The sequence below is a fragment of the Phodopus roborovskii genome, unplaced genomic scaffold (assembly GCF_943737965.1).
Source record: "Phodopus roborovskii unplaced genomic scaffold, PHOROB, whole genome shotgun sequence".
NCBI classification, from domain to species: domain Eukaryota; kingdom Metazoa; phylum Chordata; class Mammalia; order Rodentia; family Cricetidae; genus Phodopus; species Phodopus roborovskii.
Window position 1 is genome coordinate 1,831,671 of NW_026126447.1, and position 20,436 is coordinate 1,852,106.

The following is a 20,436-nucleotide window of genomic DNA, read 5'->3' on the forward strand; positions in this document are numbered from 1 at the left end:
GGGCCTTCTTTGCTTGTCCTAATCTGTGAATGTTTCCCAGAAAGGAATACTCAGTTCTCCTTTTTCTGGCAAGAGAACCTGATGAAACTCCCTGTAAACAGGGCCTCTCCCTCCCCTTCACACTGGCCTGCACATGCTAATGCAAATCAGTCCTGACCCAGCCAGGGGTCTGTGGGAAGGCTGCCAGGCACTGGGGAACAAACACGCAAAGAATGTTATTTCATTTCTGGCATCCTGGGGAAAGAGGGCTGACAGAGGGAAGTTGGGCGGGCAGTGGGAGAACACACTCGGTGGAGAGAGAAAGGGAGACAGAATTACTATGAATGTATAAAGCAGTAGAGTGAAGAACCTGCGAAGTAGTTCTCATCAACGAAGAGTCTACTGGGTGTCAGGAACTGATATTGAAACTTTTCACTTAAATGTTATACGTGCATTTTTAATGTACAATATATTGTCCTTCCTGCTTTTTAAACGTACAGTAATTCTGGGGGCTTGGGAGAAGCATTGTCTGTGTTTGTGGCAGGTTGTAATTCTTAGCCCAGGAAGGCCTGGAATTCATTGTGTAGTTCAGGCTGGTCTCAAATGTGTAGTGATCTTCTTCACTTGGCCTTTTGAAAGTTTTTCAGAGGTTACTCAAGGACTGGCTAGTGGAGTCAGGGTTTGAATCCAGATTTAAAGCTTGAAGTTTAAAAATTTCAAATCTTGACCTTTATGGTCTCCTTGAGGCTACATGACTAGTTGTCCTTTGTTGGACTTCCAAAGGAATATCGCTGCAACTTTCATCATCTATCTTTTGCCCCCCATTCCATGACACAAATCTAATTCCTGAGCAATTGCCTCTTATTGGCGCTCTTATAAACATGTCTGACAACTCTCCCCAGCCCCAGTCTCCTCTTTTAAATCATATATCACAGATACATTTCTTAAACACAAATCTCCTTCTCACTGTTGCTCAGAACCATTGATGGCTCCCTAACCTGCATCATTGGGTTGTAGGAGTCCTGTCTCTCCAGCCTTGTTTACTGTATGCTTCAATTATCTTGAACTTTCTATCATCATCTCCTTCCTGTTGATTCAACAATTTCTTCTACTATAGGATGTAAACTTTCCCATTCTCAATAATTCAGTGATTCCAAAACCCAGCTCAAAGACACCTCCTCCTGGAAGCACTGGCTATAACAGATTCTTTATAACTCCCATGCTTTCATTATGGGCCAATCCCATTCTACCCCTATGTAATGGGCTTTTACAATTCGACTCCAACACCAGGTAACACTCATTCAGTGTGAGTCATAGGACTTCAAAGTCCAACTCAGTCTCTGTGTAAGGGAAACACGGATATACTCTTCATTCTGGAGTAAGAAAGCTTCTGTTATAATCAAGGTTCTGCCACACATCAGTTAAGTGACCTTGGGAAATCATGCTTAAGTTTTGTTTTCTTTATATATAAAATAGGGAATTGTAGTCCCACCACAGAGGTATTTTGCAACACTGCTGAACTTTTAAGAATGAATTGACCTAAAGACACAATGCTGGCATGTAGCTGTCAAGCTTGACAAATAATTAACGAAGATGGTAATGGTAGGCAGGCACCTGTCATTGCTTTGTTCATGGCTAATAGCTACAGCTGCTTATATCAAACAATAAGCCCATCCTGTCATGGAGTGGGTCTTATCTCTCATCATTGGTGTTTGCTGAATTATGTAGCAAACACGGGCAGACTATTTTTTAAAAAAATATTTTATTTATTTATTATATATACAGTGTTCTGCCTGCATGCCAGAAAAGGGCACCAGATCTCATTATAGATGGTTGTGAGCCACCATGTGGTTGCTGGGTATTGAACTCAGGACCTCTGGAAGAGCAGCTAGTGCTCTTAACCACTGATCCATCTCTCTCCAGACCCACCAGACCATTTGGTTGTTAAGAGTTTACAGACATGTAACACATGATTTCTGAATCTGCCTTACTATTGGTGGATGGCAGATTCTCTGTGAATCTAAAGAAAGGAACTACATTAGGGACAGGTTCAAGAAACTTGTAAAGAATAACCAGAAGGAGACATAAAACATCTCTTCTTTTATCACACATTATGGGAAAATGACCTCAATTTGGCTACATTTCATGTTGAAAAAATATCTAGGAAGAAAATATAGGGGGATTAGAAAAAAAAAAATATCTAGGAAGGTCTTGTTTCCTGTCTCCAAACACTAACATTTAAAGGAGGGTCCTACATGGATTTGATATGTTTGATGTTCTATTTGTATTTGTTTCACAATAAAATTCACATATGCTAGGTGGTTCAATTCTAGCATTCAAGAGGTGAAGGCAGGGATATGCCAAGTTCAAGGCCAGTTAGGCAGGCAGAGCAAGTTCCATGTCAGCCTGAGCTTCACAGTCAGATCAAATCTCAATAAAAACAGAAACAAAACTAACATTCTTTACAGCAGGCAGCAGAAATATCTCTATTTTGCACAAATATAGAAACTATGACATCCCTCCAAAACTAAATATCGTATACAGTCAAAAATCAAAGTAAGGTTTAGAATGGCCCTAGGGCAGTCTGTCTCATTTATATAACCTTAGCCTCAGATAACTTGGATGAAGTACATGGATGCATGGATGTAGGATAAAAAAGCAATATGTGGATTAATGTAGATTTAAGAACCCTGATCCAATCCACTCTGAGTGACATAGGGTAGGCCATGGGGATGTATGGGTTGGTGACATTTGTACTCCCAGGCACTGTTATTCTGTACTTCAAATATAAACATGGATAGGGGTCATTGGTTGATGGAAGGGTCTGTCCTCCGGAGAAAAGAAAACATAGCAGAAAGGAAAAATACCAGAAGTCTGGATTTTGTCTTGCCTCTGTCTCTCTGCACATCATTAATGCTGATTCCCTGTAGTCTGCTAACACCCTCACAGTATACTCAAAGCCTCATCCTTCACAGGTGGAAGTAGAAGTAAACTGGGGGGAGGGGGGAGGGAGGCTTCTGTGCAGGGTCTACATCTGTAGCCAAGGTGAGAGGATTCAAGAAAAGGTTAGAGGACCTGGCCTTTGACCTGGGTTCTCTCCTAGAGTCTTAGTCAGAGCCGGAGAGGACTTTCCCACCAATCAGCTTGTGGCATTCTCCAGGAATGTGCTGTATAGACAGACACGACCCTATAGTTCACGACCCTAAGATGATTGGCTTAGGTGAGGATTGTCACCCCACAGGGAAGAATCTGTTCCCATACTCAGCTATCTCTGTGCTTGTCCCTAAAGGTGATACTAACATAGACAATGTTAGTAACAGCATCCTTTAAAGAGCCTTGGGCCAAGAGTCTATGTGTTAATCCTGGCTTTGTCTGCCTATGGAACACACAGGTCTTTTAGGATCTTGACTCTTTCATCTATACACACAGAAAGTGACCTTAAATTCCTTGAGTCAAGACCTGTAGATGCACTGTTCATGTGGCCAGTTGTAAAATGTCTAGAAGTCACCCCTTCCCTACAGCCATGGAACTCAGACAACACAGCATCTCTATCGTGGAGCTTCCTCATACTCTTCATGAAGATACAGCACTGGTAACAAGGTCCTTGTCTTCTGTATAACATGACCTTTCCCATCCTGTTCCTTCACATTTCGGCTCTCTTCTCTTCTGCACCAGTGGCATCTCATGTTTTCTAATTCTCATGCTCATGCTCGGTATTCTACCAGATATTGTCTTAATCTCTGTGTTAGTTTCTTATAATTGCCCTAAAAAAATATCACAAATATGCCTACCCTTCGTTTGAGGCACCTTGCAGATGACCAACAAATACAACCTTTCCTAAAGTTTTTCACATTGCAGTCATCCATGAAGTAAAGAAGGAGCTGTTTTCAGATACTTTGGAAATGAGCTAAACTATACTGCTCCATTTTGGACCAGAACATTAAAAAAAAAATACATTAAGTCCTAAACTATAGGTTCAACCACTCTTCTTTCTATCTGCATCCAATGGTTTATCTTACTCTCAATCCAAACTAGCCTATTCTCTATACTATTGCTAGACTCATTACCTCAAACTACAGGTTGAAATCCATTTTATGTCTCTCTACTCATAAGGCTTTGATGGTTCACCACGACCTTCAGGAGAAAGTCCAGCCCTCTGCCAGTCACTCAAGGACTCTCTACGGTTCAGAGTCAGTTTCCACCCCCTTCCACCTTCTACAAGTTCATATGAGCAGTTTGTGCCCTGTCCTTATGGAATCCTGGCTGGTGTCCCATTCCTGGATAAAATCCTGACACAGTTTGAGGAAAGAAACAGCCTGCCTTAGAGTCCCCAGCAGGTTTTAGGAGCCTCACTGTCTGTCGGCTTAAAAACAGCATTATTTTTTCCTCTGTGAGTCTCTCTTGGCTAGGGATACATGTCTGTGTTTGCTTCTGGCTTGAAGACAGCTCTTCCCCTCTCTGGGGCCCCAAATGTGCATTTTGGAGAGGTCAGTGTGACCTGATATTGAAGTGAATTAAGTTGCTAAGCTGCCCCACTCACCCTCATTGTCTGAGTGATAAAGCTGGGCACTATAGCTGAGGACAATTCATACTCCTTTTGATTGGGGTAGGAAGGACATCTGGCCCCTGGTTATATCAGGTATGTTTAGCTATTCTCAGTTGGCTACTTAATGTAGAATGTGATAACAGGCTGATCTTGGTGGATAGGCAGAGGTGTGACATGAGGGGGAGGAGAATGGAGAAGATATACAGAATGGTGGAAGAAAAATGATCCTGAGATTGTACAAGGCAGACACTGAGAAATGATAAGCAAAGAGAATGGAACAGAAGGAACAAAGATGTAGACAGCAAGTCAAAGAGAGATCTATGAAGAAAGGAAAAGACAGGCAGGCAATCAGACTGATCCAGAGTGGGAGGTAGTATCCATAACTGAGAGGGAAAATGAAAGTGAGGGAGAGGATGGAAAAGAGCAAACACAAACAATAAAGAAATGGACAGAAGTGAAAGCAAAGATGAATGGTAGGGTATAGGTGGGGACAGAGGGAAAAAAGGGAGGAAAGAAAGAACAGAGGCAATGAAGGAAAGAGAAAAAGCACAAAGGATAGAGAGGTGAAAAGGGAGAAAAAAAAAAAAAAAAACCAGGAAAGTTTGCAGTGCTAAAGAAAAAAAGTCAGAAAAGAGCATGGCAGGGACCACATCCAGAGTCTTCTGGCTCCTTTGCCTGATCTGTCCTTGATCCACTTTGGGCAGCAAATTTGACCCATGTTGGTTCAGACATTGAAGCATGGTCAGCCAGGAAGACTTCCTCCCTGCACATCTCCTCTCTCCTAGGAGCTGGAAGTCCCTCAGATGTTGTCTGGGTCATGTCTAGGACTTGGCTCAGAAGCCAAGGGAAAGGAAGAGGATTTTAGCTGTACCCTGAATGAAAGTCTCTTGTGTGAACGAACGCTGGCTAGGTTCTAGTTAAATCTCCTCACTTCTTCCAATCTCTGGAGATGCACAAGGTCTCAATTTTGAAAATGTCTTTGGAGATGACCTCTTCAAATCTCTACAAATGGATAAGCTGAGACATCGCAATTGTAAATCATTTGGCCAAGGCTTCACAGCCACTTAGGACAAGAGACAGGGTGACCCTTGGGTCTCTGGCCTCTCATCAACTGGGCAAGCACTTTTGAAAGCTAGCCCTAGATTTGATGACTTTTATTCTGATTCCAGTAAATTCTGTCCTGATTCTTGGCATAAGGAGAGGAAATGAAGAGGGTAGGGTAGGAATGTAAATTAAAAAAAAGTTGGAATGTCATTTAAAATAAAATTATAGTATCCATGGTAGTGCCCTTAACTGCTTTTGCAATGGGCTTCCTAGACTATATCCAGGAATGAATGGAAGCCTGAGGGTGGTAGAAAGGCCACACACTCTGACCAAGGCCTATGACCCCTCATGTTTGGAAAAACATCCTTGGGCTAGTTTTCAGAACTTGTTCATAGAAACATGGGAATCTAAAGACTAGGGAACAGCTCATACCATGAAAACTGGGGGTAAAAGCACATAAAATGTCATTGGAAGTCTGTTCCTAGACAGAGTGGGCACCACAGACACACAGAATGTACCATTTGTATGGTGCTGTGATGACTGCAGAACATAAAAACGCTAGAAGTTCTGGAGTAACTAGTGTAGCAGTTAATGGGAAAGCTGGAAATTAGTTTTATATATTGTTGCCAGCCTATCTGTGTGAAAGGTCCCCTTTCCACACCCTCACTTGTACCATGTCATTGGCAGGTAATTTTGAGGTCAGACATTGGACTTGTGCTGGCCTATGTATATCTTGGCTTCTCCATGTACTCCCTTTGTGGCTGTGGTCAAGTTTTCAAGCCCCTCTGTGCCTTAGCTACACTACCTGGATACAGAAATGTTTAAAGGATTTGACTCAAATAGGGGTTTTAAAAGAGAAATAAAAGGAGAGAAGGGAGACAGAGACAGAGGATGTATGAGGGGATGGTAGCAAAATAATCACTCTGGTATATATTAGGAATCCCTACACGAGAGACAGACAGACAGACAGACAGACAGAGAGAGAGAGAGAGAGAAGAGAGAGGAGGGTTGTGAGTGACTGAAGAGAAGTGGGTGTAAGGTAAATTTCTGCATTAAATTAGACATTTGTTCAACATTTAACAGATGTCTATTAGATTTTCACCTGGCATCACATAATTTTAGGCATTACAGAGAATTGGGCGTGGCATGGAAGGCATAGATTTTGTTCTTATGAACTTCTAGTGTGAAACAGATGAGAAACAAACACACTAATTCACTATGGCTCTACTAACTGTGCATGAGGTAATTGTGCATGAGGCAAATGGGATCTATGGTAGGGTCAAGGAAGAATTTGAAGGAAAGTAAGGAACCACTGTAGGGAGAGCATCAAGGGAAAAATACAGTGAAAGTGGGCATTGGTAGTAAGTAGCTCAAAGAAATAGGTGTTCCTGGAAAGTGGCCAGAGTCAGGGATGAACACAACATACTCTCCCACTGGTCAAGTACTAAGAATGAGTGAGGCCATGATTTTGTGCCCTTTTCATGTATTAGTTCACCCATAAGGTAGGTCCTATCATGATTCTACCTCACATGTGAAACAGAGAGGTGGATTAGCTTGTCCAATACAATGTAGTGGTTAAATCTAAGGTTTGCAGCTAAGATAAAACCTACCTCTGTCTCCTACAGAGGGCTAATTGGTGTGTGTGTGTGTGTGTGTGTGTGTGTTGTATGTGTGTGTGTGATGTACACGTGTGTGTGACATGTCACTGGGTATGTGGATTCATAAGCTCCCTTGTCTTTCCTATTGCTTTTCTCTGATAACCCCTCACATGTGCCCACAATCTACGAAAATATCAAACTATCATTTCCCCTAATATCTCCTGTGACATTTAGAAAAGCCACTGGTAGAACAGTTTTTTATTTCCGAGTTTACAGAGAAGGTTAATTATCTCTATTATATAGATGGGAAAGATGAGGCCTGAAGCACTTTCTAAGATGCAAAGGCTAAGATCTTAGTCTTCTGGTACCCAAGTCTGACATTCCTCCCATTGTAATCAACGTTGCTTGATACTACAAAGGCCCCTTCTGGTTCTTCTTACAATTCCACCCACATGTGTGGGCAAGAGCATGGGTAGAACATCCTAAATACATTGTTAACACCTGAGATGTGGACTCAGCTCTAGTCCCTCTTTGTTATATGACTGCAAAATCATTAATTTTTAAATCACAGTTTGCACATGGGAGATGATACGAACACAGCTACCATGTCATAGGGATATGGTGAGAATTACATGAGATCATATGTATGCCTTGAATAGTTTCTGGCTTTATGACTTTTTCATGAAAGAATGTTGTGATTACCATTATAAAGGAAGTGAAGGTATAGCACTGTGAGAATCAGAATTCTGGTTTAGATTCTGAATGTCTACCTAGTGCGTAGACTCAGGACCACTGAGTTTAACTTTTCATTATGCCGGCAGAATTTCATTCCTGGAGAAGGAGGAGGAGGAATTGGCTCAAGGTGGTATTGAATAGTGAGAATGGCTGTCTGCCTTCTGACCTCAGAACCTTGTTTTATGCAATTCCCTTCTTCCTCCAGGGCCTTGGTGGTTTTTCTTCTACTCATCCAGCCCCACCCACCCCCACAAAGTCTTTCCCCTGAGACTCTGTTCCCACCATGGATGCTGGCACTTGGATGAAGTACCCAGGCTCCTCTGGCATTCCTTTCATAGAGCAGAAGCCAGAGAGGTGAAGGTGGGCCTGAGGCAAGCCTCTGAATGTGTGGGAATGAGCCCCCCACCCTAGGAATCAAGCCTGGCTGCTCCTGGCATGTTCACTGAGGACCCCTTGGCAGCCAGCCAGTATTAGAGGAGGCAAGGCAGCCAAGACAAGACAGAGGCTAATTACCTTGAGTAATAGGAAATTGGAAAGCAGTTACAAGAAGAGTGTCTAGGCTTCAAGCCAGGTAAGGACAGACCACAGATGCCTAGCCTGGCTTTAGCCATTGGCCCGAATAGACACTCCCACCCAAGATCACACTTGGACTCCAACTACCCAGGGGGATCAGAAGCTGGCCCCACTGTAGGGCCTTTGGGGGACCCTCTCCTTTTTCTGCTCTTGTTTGTTTTCATTCAAAGCAAAATCAATGAAACAAACAAGGAAATTCAATTTAAATGAGGCACAGTTGCTGATGTTTCTGGTTTGTTACAGGAGGCTGAGCTATGGCAGAAAATCAGCTTTGACCTTCACTCCTCCAATTGGTCTCACCCTGAAGCACTGCAAAATCACATGGGTGGAGGGGCTGCAAGAGCAACCTGCCTTCCAAGGTAGGGCAAAGAAGGGGAGTTTGGATGTGAGGGGTCAGAGCCAAAAATTCAAATGAGAAATAGAGCGGAGAGACTGAGATGCTCTCAGATAAATAAAATCTTAGGAGAATAACACATGGGAGGGCCAACGACAGACATGGACAGGAATCCATATGGAAAACAACCAGAGAAAGTTTGTAAGATAAAGAGATATTAGCAAGTGAGCACAGAGGCCTTGGAGTGGGCAAAAGGAAAGTGACAGAAGCAGGTAATTGGGAAGGGCAGGAGTCATATGGGGCAGGGATTGAGACTAGATTCCATGGCAAAACTATGATACTCTCAAGTTGTAGTAACTCTAATGCACCTTCGTTGTAAGTTGCTGCAACTTCAGACCAGGCAGGCCATATGGAGTCTGAGTCCAACAGAAGTGGAGGGGGCAGGGCATGAGCCAGGCTCTTTGGTAGTCATTTAGGAGGTCCTCTACTCTCCTGACAGTTGAATCTTTTGGGGAGCTTGAATGTAGTACGCAGTGTTTGACTAGACTTGTCATGAAAACTCTGCTCTAAGTCTTTTCTCACCTGGATCTGGCCCTTCCTCTTTCCTAGTGATCCCAGAGGACACCTTTCAGGGCTGGTTGGACCCAACTTGCTTCATAGAAACCAACTCATCCACAGATGTCCTTCAAAGAAAACGACCCTGATAATGAGGGGTTGAGTCAGAGATCAAAATGGACAGGAGAAAATTGTTAACTCTTCCTGCTGGCTTCTTATGTACCAGGCATTGTGGCAAACTGTGCTTCTAGTAGTTTTTAATATCCCTAATAAAGTTCTCTGTCGTAGAACTTTGTGAGGCAGGAGTGACTACCAATCCCTTTTCTGGAGGAAGAATTTGTCACTTAGAATAGTGGAAGATCACTTGTGTGGGACACTTTCTGAGCATACAGGGGCAGAATCGGGATCACACCCAAGCTAGCCTGTCCCCAAAGCCTGTGCTCTTTCTGCTGCCACATGCAGTATTCTTGGCTCAGAAGGAAGAAAAGAAATTTTGCTGAGGAATGAGCAAGCAGAAAATAAGAAACCCCAAGAATGGACAGGGAAGCTATTTTAAAACTCAAGACCAAGTCGGTCAGACTTCATGGGAGGAGAGCCGCCAGTGGGATGGGAGACTGTTCCAAACAACACCCTGGCTCCCTGTCAGAGCAGCCCAGATCCCAGGGCCATTAATAAAATCTATTTAAAAAGAAAATAGATAAAACAAAGGTATCCAGAGATAGGGAAGACAAACTCATGACAGACACATTCCTAAAGCAGAGGAAGGAAGGAGACCCTATCCCAAGAGCTGAGAAGCAGAAATGGTGCCAGATCATTGCAAAAAGAAGAAATGAAGGGAAATGTAGCAAATTCATCAACTCTTAGCATCAATTGTTTTGGGGGGATTTATAAACACATTTCATTGCTTTTTGTAGACATTAACTAAGCTACACCACATTGCTACAGAGCCACCCAAAGATAGGGCTACTCCTTATGACTTAATGGATGAGAACCACTAGGTAAGGCACTGACCTGTTACAGATATGCTTACTCATCTTACCCATCATTCAAAGGATAGATTGGGGCACTGAGAAAATTCACAATTGCCACAATTAGGCAGCAACAGCAACAGAGATAACAGTCGATACTTGTTGTACTTTAACTAGGGGCTCACACCCAGGAGCCTAGAAGTAGATGGATAGATGAATGGGCATATAAATGGAAAGATGTACAAAAAGAGAAAAGGGAAGTCTCCCAGAGACATGTACATTTTCATAGAGAAGGAACTGAAGGCCCAGAGAATGAACACTAATAAAGAAAGACACAAATTTGAATGGATATCTATCTGCCTCTAGTGTATGTCCTTAAGGAGGAACAGAGGTATCAGAAACCAGCCATCAGAAAAAGTTCTAAAACTTCCACTTCTCAATAGCATCATAGTTTTTAGCTGTCTGCTTGCTGCATTGCACAGGTGCAGAGACTCCAGAGCCCAGACACTCAGTGTGTACTGATTCCAAGGCTATAAAGTGCTCCCAAAGCCTAGATGCAGTCCTCATATTCACCATCAAGCCCATGGCCATTCCTTAAGGCACAATTATACTTCTCTGGCTGTCTTGCCCAGACATCTTTGTGTACTGCAGAATCCTTATTTCTATAGCATTCACTGAACTTACATGATTGAAGAGAAAGTTTGAATCATAACAACTGTGAGATTGTAAAGTCTGGCTTACAACATCCAGTTCTCTGCTCACAGTAATATTCTTGAGTTTTGTCTATCAATGTATGTAGGGCAACCTATTTAAGTTTATACAACTAAATATATCAAGCCCATATGTATGTATCCTTTTATATCACTGTCATGCTTTAAGTCACTCAAGGATAGGGCCTTTTGCATCTGTCATATGGATACCTGAAGTGTAGTATGAAGACAAAAACATCCTTAGAAAATGTGGGAGTGAATGAAAACTCTATGTGATAATATATAAACAGATGGATAAATTATATGGGTAGATGTGTGGAAGAAGAGACAGAAGGATAGATAAATGAGAAAGATGAATGGGTTTGGGTAGATGAATAAATGATGAAAAAAATGAGTAAATGAATAAATAAAAGATGCGAACAAAAGAGCAATTGTTAAAAAGTTTAGCATCTGACCATTTACAGCTTTCTAGGGTAATAAAGGAGGTGACCTGTGATTTCATCATTAGAGTTCTTTAATGTTACTTATGATGGCTACCTCCAGATGTGGCAATACTCAATGTGGTTGGAAACAAAAAACAAGCCTCCTGTCTCCTCTGACATCATCAAATGAAAGTGACAGAGACTTCTAGGAGTTTGGATACAATGAGCCCAGTAAATTATAATATATATTGCACACACACACACACACACACACACACACACACACATATATTTTTATGAACACATCACATATATATTATGTGTATATATATATATATCCATATATTTTTATGAATACACAGGCATAAAATAGAAACACACATATATATGAAAGAAGATGCATATGTAAGCTATATATATCAGTATAAATTAATATGTGCATATACATACATGTATATCTAAGAGACAGTATGATAAACAGAAAGGAGTAGGCATGGATTTCCATGGCAGCTCTCCTTAATAAGTTGTTCTGTGAACCAGGGTAAACTCTTGTCCCTTTCTTGGTTTCAGAGTACTCACCATTAGAAATAATAGAATTTAGTACCTAACCTCTATGCATCCTGTAGTATTCACTATGGTCTACATTGTAAACAGAAACTTCTAAAACTTTTACTCCCAAGGTCACATGCATATAAGCTAAAAATCACTGGACTGCTCTGTAGTGAGATGTTCACTTTGTCCGCATCTGTGGCACAGACCATGACCATTGGGGATGGGGACAGGGGCAGATGTTACCTGGGGGAACTATGTCTGAGCAGGGGGGCTCTTGGGGCTCTCTTGCTTGCAGCACAGGGACAGGAGAACATCTAGAGGCATCTTTGGGATCAGGAACCTACTGGTGTTCATCTATGTTGTAAATTATTTCTCCCTGAATAAACATCTATTCAGCCTAGTTGTTTCTCCTGATCCTTATTAAACCTCAATAATGCTTTGAAAAGAATTATTTCTGTTATGCTTTCCAGGTGTAAACCTATGCTCACTACTTTATAGTCCCCACAAACCCATCACTTCTTACTTGTAAAGACCATCTGGCTCCAGACACTTGAAGATCACCGAGTAGATACTGACTTCAGGAACCTCTCCGTGGCTTCGACCAGCTGCTACACAAGATGTGCCCAGGCCAGAGAGTAAGTCATCAGCGAAACTCAAGAATTCTCCTGAAATGAGATAAAAACAGATGAGCTCTTTAGTGCATGCCTTGGTGAAAAGGCATTACCAGAGAAAAGAGCACATCTGAAAATATCACAAATTGGCATCTACAGTGCCTAGTCTCTATGTGATCACTTGTTTGTTTATTTTGTTTTTATTACAATGGCTTCTTCACATGTACCCAAGGCTGATTTTTAACTTGTTATTCTCATTTTTCAGTCCACCACCCATTTGTAGAGATTATAGCTGTATGCCACCATACCAGGCACATAATTACTATTCAAATTTATGCCTAATGTTTACTACCTGTGACACATGAACACTAATAATGAACTTTGTAAGATATGGTAAAGTTGAAATGAAGTAAATTATTCTTTAACAAAATGCATGTAAAGACAAAGAAGTTACTCTTTCTTTTGGTATAGAGTAACTGTTTCAATACTGTCACTGCCATTTTCTTCTGACTCCATGCCAAAGATTTTCCTTGGAGTTGCAAGTTTTTCCATGAATATTGAATGAGTTGGACTTACAATAAAAGAGTTTTCATATAAATGGTCCTTCTTAGGTGCCTGTGCTAGATTCATAGAGTGTTATTTTGAGGTGGATATAGATTGAGATGAGTTGGCAAAGAAGAATTTTATGACTGATGAGTAAGAAAGACATAGGAGATGTCAAAGGAAGACAAGCTAAATAAATGTGAGTGCTGAACTCCATATTTCTGAAAGCTAACTTAGCCTTGGATGTAAGGAAACAGTTGAAGTTAACTAGAAAGAGAACTCCATGAGAGAAACTAGGAAGTAAGGCTGGAATGAGTGACCAGACTTTTAGGGTTGAATCGTTTAGAATTAGCTCTGACAAGGAGGAGTTCATTGCATTGACTCAGACAGTGGAATCTTCATTTTTGTGCCTTAATTTTCTTTTGTGTAAGAAGAAAATTCTATAATAATTCTTGAAAAAATAACATAGAGGTGCAGAAATGTACAAAGACAGACAGTGTCATACTATTTAAACAGCACAGTTTTAGATATAACTAAAAATCTAGCCATATAGAAATAACTGTCAATTTGGCAATTATAGCTCAATGAAATGGAAGGAGACTGTATGTACTTTAAAAATAACTTTGGGAAAATGAAGGTATAAAAAAGATCTTTTATGATGTATTTTTAGCTAAAAATAAGACAAATGATTATAAAATATCATTTTGTGAAAACTGCACACACACACAATTTTAAAACAGGAGGAATAAAAATATAGCAAATTCTTACTACTGTTTTTGAAATTAAATAATGGATACTTTAATATCTTACTTTTTCTTATCCCTACTTTTAAAATTATCTTCAATAAAAATATACAGGTTTTATAAAAATAAAAATCAATACAAGTTACTGAAAATAGATAAAGTAAAAGAGCACAAATAGTTTCTTGTTCCTTTCTAATTTTAAAATTGGATAATTTTGAAGTAAAACTAGCATATGAGGAGGTATTTTACACCACACAGTATGAAGTGCTGAGTCCTCTTACTTAGATATATTCATATAAAAGAGTTAGTGAGTTACTCTTCAGAGGGGATAATATTCCTTCCAGAAGCCATAGAAGACAAAATAAACAGCAGGATACAACACCTCAAGTTGTTGGTCCTATGTGTCCCAGAAATTCTTCAAAACAATACAGGATAAATGACTACTGCAGGGTGTTTTGGCCTTGGTAGGGAATGTCTTATCTAAATAACAACAGACTTGGATTCAGGTGTGTTTACTCTTGACATTCAATGCAGATAAGAGGTGTGGTTAACAAATGCTTGGAGAAGTAAGGGAAGAAAGTCTGTCTGTTCCTTGTATAGGAAAATAGAAGACTTCTGCCATGTCCCTCTTTTGGTTGGGATACTTGAGAGAGAGAGAGAGAGAGAGAGAGAGAGAGAGAGAGAGAGAGAGAGAGAGAGAGAGAGACCATGACAGAGGGAGCCATTATTTTAGGTTTGATGAGAAAACTGACTCTAGAGAAATGTCCAGAGACCTACAAGGATGACCCCAAACAACAGTCTGAGCAACAGTGGAAAGGCTACCATAAGCTTTCCTTGATAATGAGATTGATAACTAATTTATATGCCATCATAGAGCCCTCATCTAGTAGCTGATGGAAACAGAAGCAGACACCCACAGCTATACACTGAGCTGAACTCCTGGAATTCAGTTGCAGAGAGGGAAGAGTGATAAGAAAATGGGGTCAAGACCAGGCAACAGATGCCCACAGAGTCAGCTGAACTGAACTCATGGACCCCAGCCTGATAGCTGAAACCAGCATTGGACTGACTCAGACTCCCTGAACGTGGGTGTCAGTTAGAAGGCCTGGGCAGACTAAGGGACCTCTGACAGTGAAACCAGACATGTCCCTGGTGCACGAAAGGATTTGGGGAGCACATTCTTCTTGGAGGGATGCTCTCTGAGCTTAGAGGCAGGAGGTAGGGCCTAGTCCCTATTCCAAATGAGATCACAGAGTTTGATGATCCCTCCTGGAGGGCATCACCCTTCCTGTGGAGTTGGGGAAGGGGTAATGTGATGGGAGGGAGGCCCAGGGGCATGGGAGGGAGGGGCAAAGGGAGAAGGAACTGGGATCGATATGTAAAATAAGGAAAAAAAAATATATATATATATATAATGTTGAATAAACTTGGGGTGTTCAATATTCACTGGATTGTCATCCTGACTCCATGTTGTGTCTCTGTCTTCTTCTTTGTATCTTTACCTGCCCTTTCTCAATCCACACTCCCTCTCTCAGGTACGAACTGGGTAAGTGAGCTAGATCTGATTGTAGCTCCATAAAGCTGCTTTTCCACAGTAACCAACTGCTTTCTGGTTGCATTTAAGGCCTGCTTCACAGAAGAAAAGACATGCTTAGTATTATAAACTTTGTCAAGAATCAAAGGTTCAGGAGAACAAATGTCCCAGGGATGAACACAACATCAAACTGCCCTCTAAATTCTCATTTCTATACTCAAAGATTGGAACAGCTGCTTTCAGATTTTATTGGAGAAGTTCCTTTGTGCAGTGTTGTGGTTAATGTACAAATTCACAACTGGCCAACGTACACAGAATAAATATCAGTAGAATATTCAGCCACAAATGAAATACTATGCCATACCCTGCTTCAAGGCTTAGAGACCATCCTGCAAGTAGGGGAAGAAAGATGTAAGAGCCAGAAGTCAGGAATGATGGGAGTGAAATAAAGTCTTCTGAACATGGCAGGATTGATGCATGTACGAATTCACAGAAGCCTGTGTTTGTCTGCACAATACTTACAAAAGATTAAGCCTGGCAACATTCCAGCTAAGAAAGGGAATGGCTCAGGATCCTCCATACCTACCTGAAGAGCTATTTGCTATTTGATGTCTTCTTGGGGAAGGAGAGTCAGTTTTCCTTAAAAGTATGGTGTTTGGTAGGTCAATCATGTTCCAACAGATGGTTCTTAACCTCTAAGTATATTGGATTGTCAGAATTTGAGAGAGGGGAGAACATGTATCTAGAGTGGATCTTAGAAGTTCTGGGTAGGAGTGGAGTGAATATGATCAAAATATATTATTAAATATATTAATAAAACTATGTTTAACAGTCCCACCCAGCTCTGACGTCTAAGAACTACAATAATAACCAGCACAATAACTCTAATAGTGTAGTAGTGGCACACTGTGTATACCCTAGCAGTAACCAACAGCTCTATGATTGTCATTAAGACCAACTCAGCAAGAGGGAAATGGAATGGTAGTGGACAGGTAGCCAACTATCCAGGGCTAGTGTAGTGACTGATCTTAAAGTAGAATTTATAGGACTACTTTACTAAACCAGCATAATCCCTAACTATACTCTAAATATTTGTCCTTATACCCACAGGTAAGTGTAGTCCTCATTCCTGTCAAGGAAACTTCTTTTAAAAATACTATTAAAGAAAACCAAAATCAATGAAAATGCAGTTGTGTGCCCAGTCCCAGTGAATACACCTATGAAACAATTCATTCCACAGCTCAGAGAACACTGAAGAAGAGCAAGCAGAAAGATTTTAAGAGCCAGAGGATCAGGGAGTTTGGTGTGAGACTATTCTCTAGTAATATCAGAAGCTATTCCTATAAAGTCTCACCAACATGAGAAAGCAAAGCTAAGAATCTAGAAAGAAACAAAGATGTCTAGAAGCAGAAACTTGCTATCATGGAGAAGTAAATGAAGCTTTTATTTATGGTAGCCTTAGATACCTCATTCCTATTGTAGGATAGCACATTCCTATTTTGGATAGCACAGATATAATCACCAAACATTTCCATTCTAGTAGGTATCAAAGCAGAATAAATAGAACTATAGATTAGAAAGAAAGGAGAAAAATGGATGGAGTAAAGGTATTGCTTCATTTAGTCTCAGGATTGCAAGTTTGGCCGTTTGTATTTGTTTTCATACAGTTTGTTTCCATGTCTGTCTGCCTTTCAATTTATTTCCAGATATCCATCGAAGAAGTTGGCTCTTCATGAGGGAATTTAGTATGCTTGTAACTAATATTAATTAGCTGTGTGGAAGCCAAAAGATGGCTGGCATTCATTTTCAAATGGACACAGCTTTCCAGATATTTCCATGAATCTCAGGATCAGTTGGGCCATGGATTAAAGCTTTATGAGTATGCTAGATCAGTCAGCACAGTTCTAACTTCTATGTAGCTCCAAAGATTCTGAATATAGTTCAAGTGAAAAATGAACTGGAATATAGCAACTTATAAGAAGAGCACTACAGAAATACAGTGCCCAGATTGCTCTCATTGGGATTGTATGCAAATAATGACTGAAGAAACTTAATAGGAAAAGATACTTTAAGTATGTACTTCACTTTTATCACTTAATCCTTATAACAACTAGCAAGTCAGAAGTCATCACTCCACAGTAAAGTAGAGGTTAAAGTTGCAAAAGAAGGGCCTAAGGCTCGAATCTATAACCTGTCAGTGCTAAAGCCTCATCTTTTATACGATGCTGCCTCCTGGAGAGGACTTTAGGGGGATAGTGTTCAAAGCTGTTCAACTTACAGTTAAAGTTCATCACATCCTCTTAGAGCTATGGGCTTGTGGAATGCAACAATAAAAGAAATGGTCCCTGACCTTCTACAGCTTGTAACCTGACAACAGGAAGGGTTGTTAAATATAAGAACAGACCCATAAAATAAATTGCAAGATTGCTTTTCTTGGCATTCTACTTCACATTGCAACATAACATATGTGGAGACAGGTGAATGAATGGCCCTTCAGTGTCCTTCCTTACCTAATGGACAGGGGTCTAAGAAACACCTCAGGGTCCTTCTCTATACACAGATGCAGATCAGAACAATTCATCCACATGCATTTTGATTCTGCCACATACCATACTTGAATCTGGGAGTGCTACAATTTACTAAGTACTAACATAATGCAGTAGGTAAGAGCCTTGGCTCTGAATTTACTCTACAGAGGACTAAACCTTTGTACACCCTCACTTACTCCCAGCTTTTGATAAAATCCTTACCTCCGGCGTCTATTTCTTTTTTTAAACTGGAGAAATATAATATTAGAAAATACAGCATTGTAAATAGGCAAAATATCATATATAAGTTAATCAGCACACAGGAAGAACTAAAAATAGATGCTATTATTGCTTGGTTTTATTTGTTGTTGCCACCACAACAGTGTGGCTTTTGACTTTGTCATCAGATACCTTCCTCTTCAGTTTCTGATTTCTCCATTTGATGTGAACAGTGTATATACTTAATGGGCATTTACTATGAGGTAGGTTCCATGTCAGGCATAGGAGTCCACCCTGCTTCCAGTGTGATATATTCTAACAGGTTTGCAGATTACAATAGTTGGACCTCATGGTGAGGACTAACAACTGTGGAGAGCTACTACCAGGGCCTCCTCTATATCCACTTTAACCTTCAACCTTATTAGCGACCCATGTATTATTTAGTTTTTATTTTTATTTGATACTTATTGTATTTTGAATTATGAATGTGGTTTTATGTACATGAGTGATGTGTCTGCTGAGGCCAGGGGGCTTGGATCTCCCTAGAGCTAGTTTCAGGTAGTTGTGAGCAATCTTTATATGAGCACTGATCTCCAAAAGTCCTCTGAAGGAGTAGAATGGGCTCTTAACTACTGGACCATCTCTCCAGCCCCATTTAGTTTTCCTTTAAAAAATACAAAACTGTTTATACAAACTTGGTTTAAATGTTTTATTTCTATTTTTAAAAACAGAAGAATATCTCTCTCGTGCACTCTCTGTCTCTTTCTCTGTGTCTCTCTTTGTCTCACTGTGTCTGTCTCTGTCTCTCTCTCTCTCTTTGTGTGTGTGTGTGTGTGTGTGTGTGTGTGTGTGTGTGTGTGTGTGTGTGTGTGGTAGTATTATTGCTATATCCCACATATGGAAACCCAAGAACAACTTTGTGGAGTCGCTCTTTATTCTACCTTAATGTGGGTTCCAGGGTCCCAACTCATATGTGGGACATGTATCTTGACTTTACCCATGGGGACATCTTGCCCAACCTGGCTAAAAACATTATTGTTTAACATGCTTGAGTCCCCCAAACTGTAACACCCTGTCACTGAAAGACAGTTGCTTGGGAGTACTCCGGGACCAGAATCCAGAACCAAATCGGCTCTTTTGCATCTGACTCTCATGTACCTTCCATTTGGCCACCCTATCTTGACACCCTTGTCCTCTCCTCCCTGGCATACACTATGTGTCCTGGTAGAGACCTTTGAGATTCCAGGCTGCTGCTGTTTCACTCAATCCTGTCCAAGTCTTTATTCTATTTTTAATTCTTCTTGTTGTTGTTGTTTTTCTTTCCTTGAAAACAGATAGGGAGTTGGGAATTGTTGTAAAGGAATGTGCCTGTTCCCCATTACAGCTCTTCTGGGGCTGCAACCTGAGTGGGCTGGGGCCAGACCCCCACACGTTTCTTTATCCACTCACACTCTCCTCACGTTCCACAGAGAAGTTTAACCGCCATTCTGCTGCAGCTTCAGCATGAATCAACAAAGCAATTTTCTTAAAGGCCCCACTCCCTGCCTCAATTCTCTCCCTCCCTCTCCTTTCAGCACTCCCCTCAACCCCCTTCTGCTGGTTTTCCCTCTTGCCCACCTCACCTCTCCTTTCTGATTGGGTTGAGGTCACAGTCAAAGCTGGACACAAGAGCAAATTGAAAACAGGTTGGTAGAAGAGCAAAAGAGAATTCCAAGTGGAAGGGGAGCACAGGTGGGGAGAAAGGTCTCCAAGTCTGGACTCAACACTTTCAGAGACTATGGGGGAACTTCTGTCCACTCCAGGGCTAGCCTTGCTGTAACCTGACAATATTCTCTATCAGGTCACCAAACAGGGAAGGAGGTTTCCCCTCCCTCCTCACTGTTCCCTGCCTTTTTACTTGGACAAATGCAGGCATGCATTCTGAGAACTTATCAGTAAGAAAATAGGCTTTGGGGGCCTCACACCTATCAGCTGCAGCTGGTTTGTTTCTGCTAAAATGCGATGTTTTAAATCAGAGGAACGGGTGATAATAAGCCTTGTCTTTATTGCGATAGCAGCATGAAGTAAAGGAAACAAAGTGGGTTGAGGGGCACATGAGGTCTGGTTTTGAAGCCAGGCTCACTACTTACAAACTGCTTTCTTCATCCACAAATAGATGACCGCACTCTAACAAAGCTGGTCCTTCATTAGCAAGGAGATGAGCACATGTATTTCAGAGAATCGAACAAGGAGAAAACAAGCT

General features: G+C 41.1%; 1 protein-coding gene across 3 annotated transcripts in view; it reads right to left on the reverse strand.

Moving 5' to 3' along the window:
* The window catches only part of Astn2 (astrotactin 2), a 951,602-nt gene that overhangs the window by 40,616 nt on the left and 890,550 nt on the right, over nt 1-20,436 (reverse strand). For all 3 annotated transcript variants that reach the window (XM_051188027.1, XM_051188026.1, XM_051188028.1), the window contains one exon: nt 12,540-12,681. In XM_051188027.1, the coding sequence (XP_051043984.1) occupies nt 12,540-12,681 (142 nt within the window). The remainder of the gene's footprint in view (nt 1-12,539; nt 12,682-20,436) is intronic.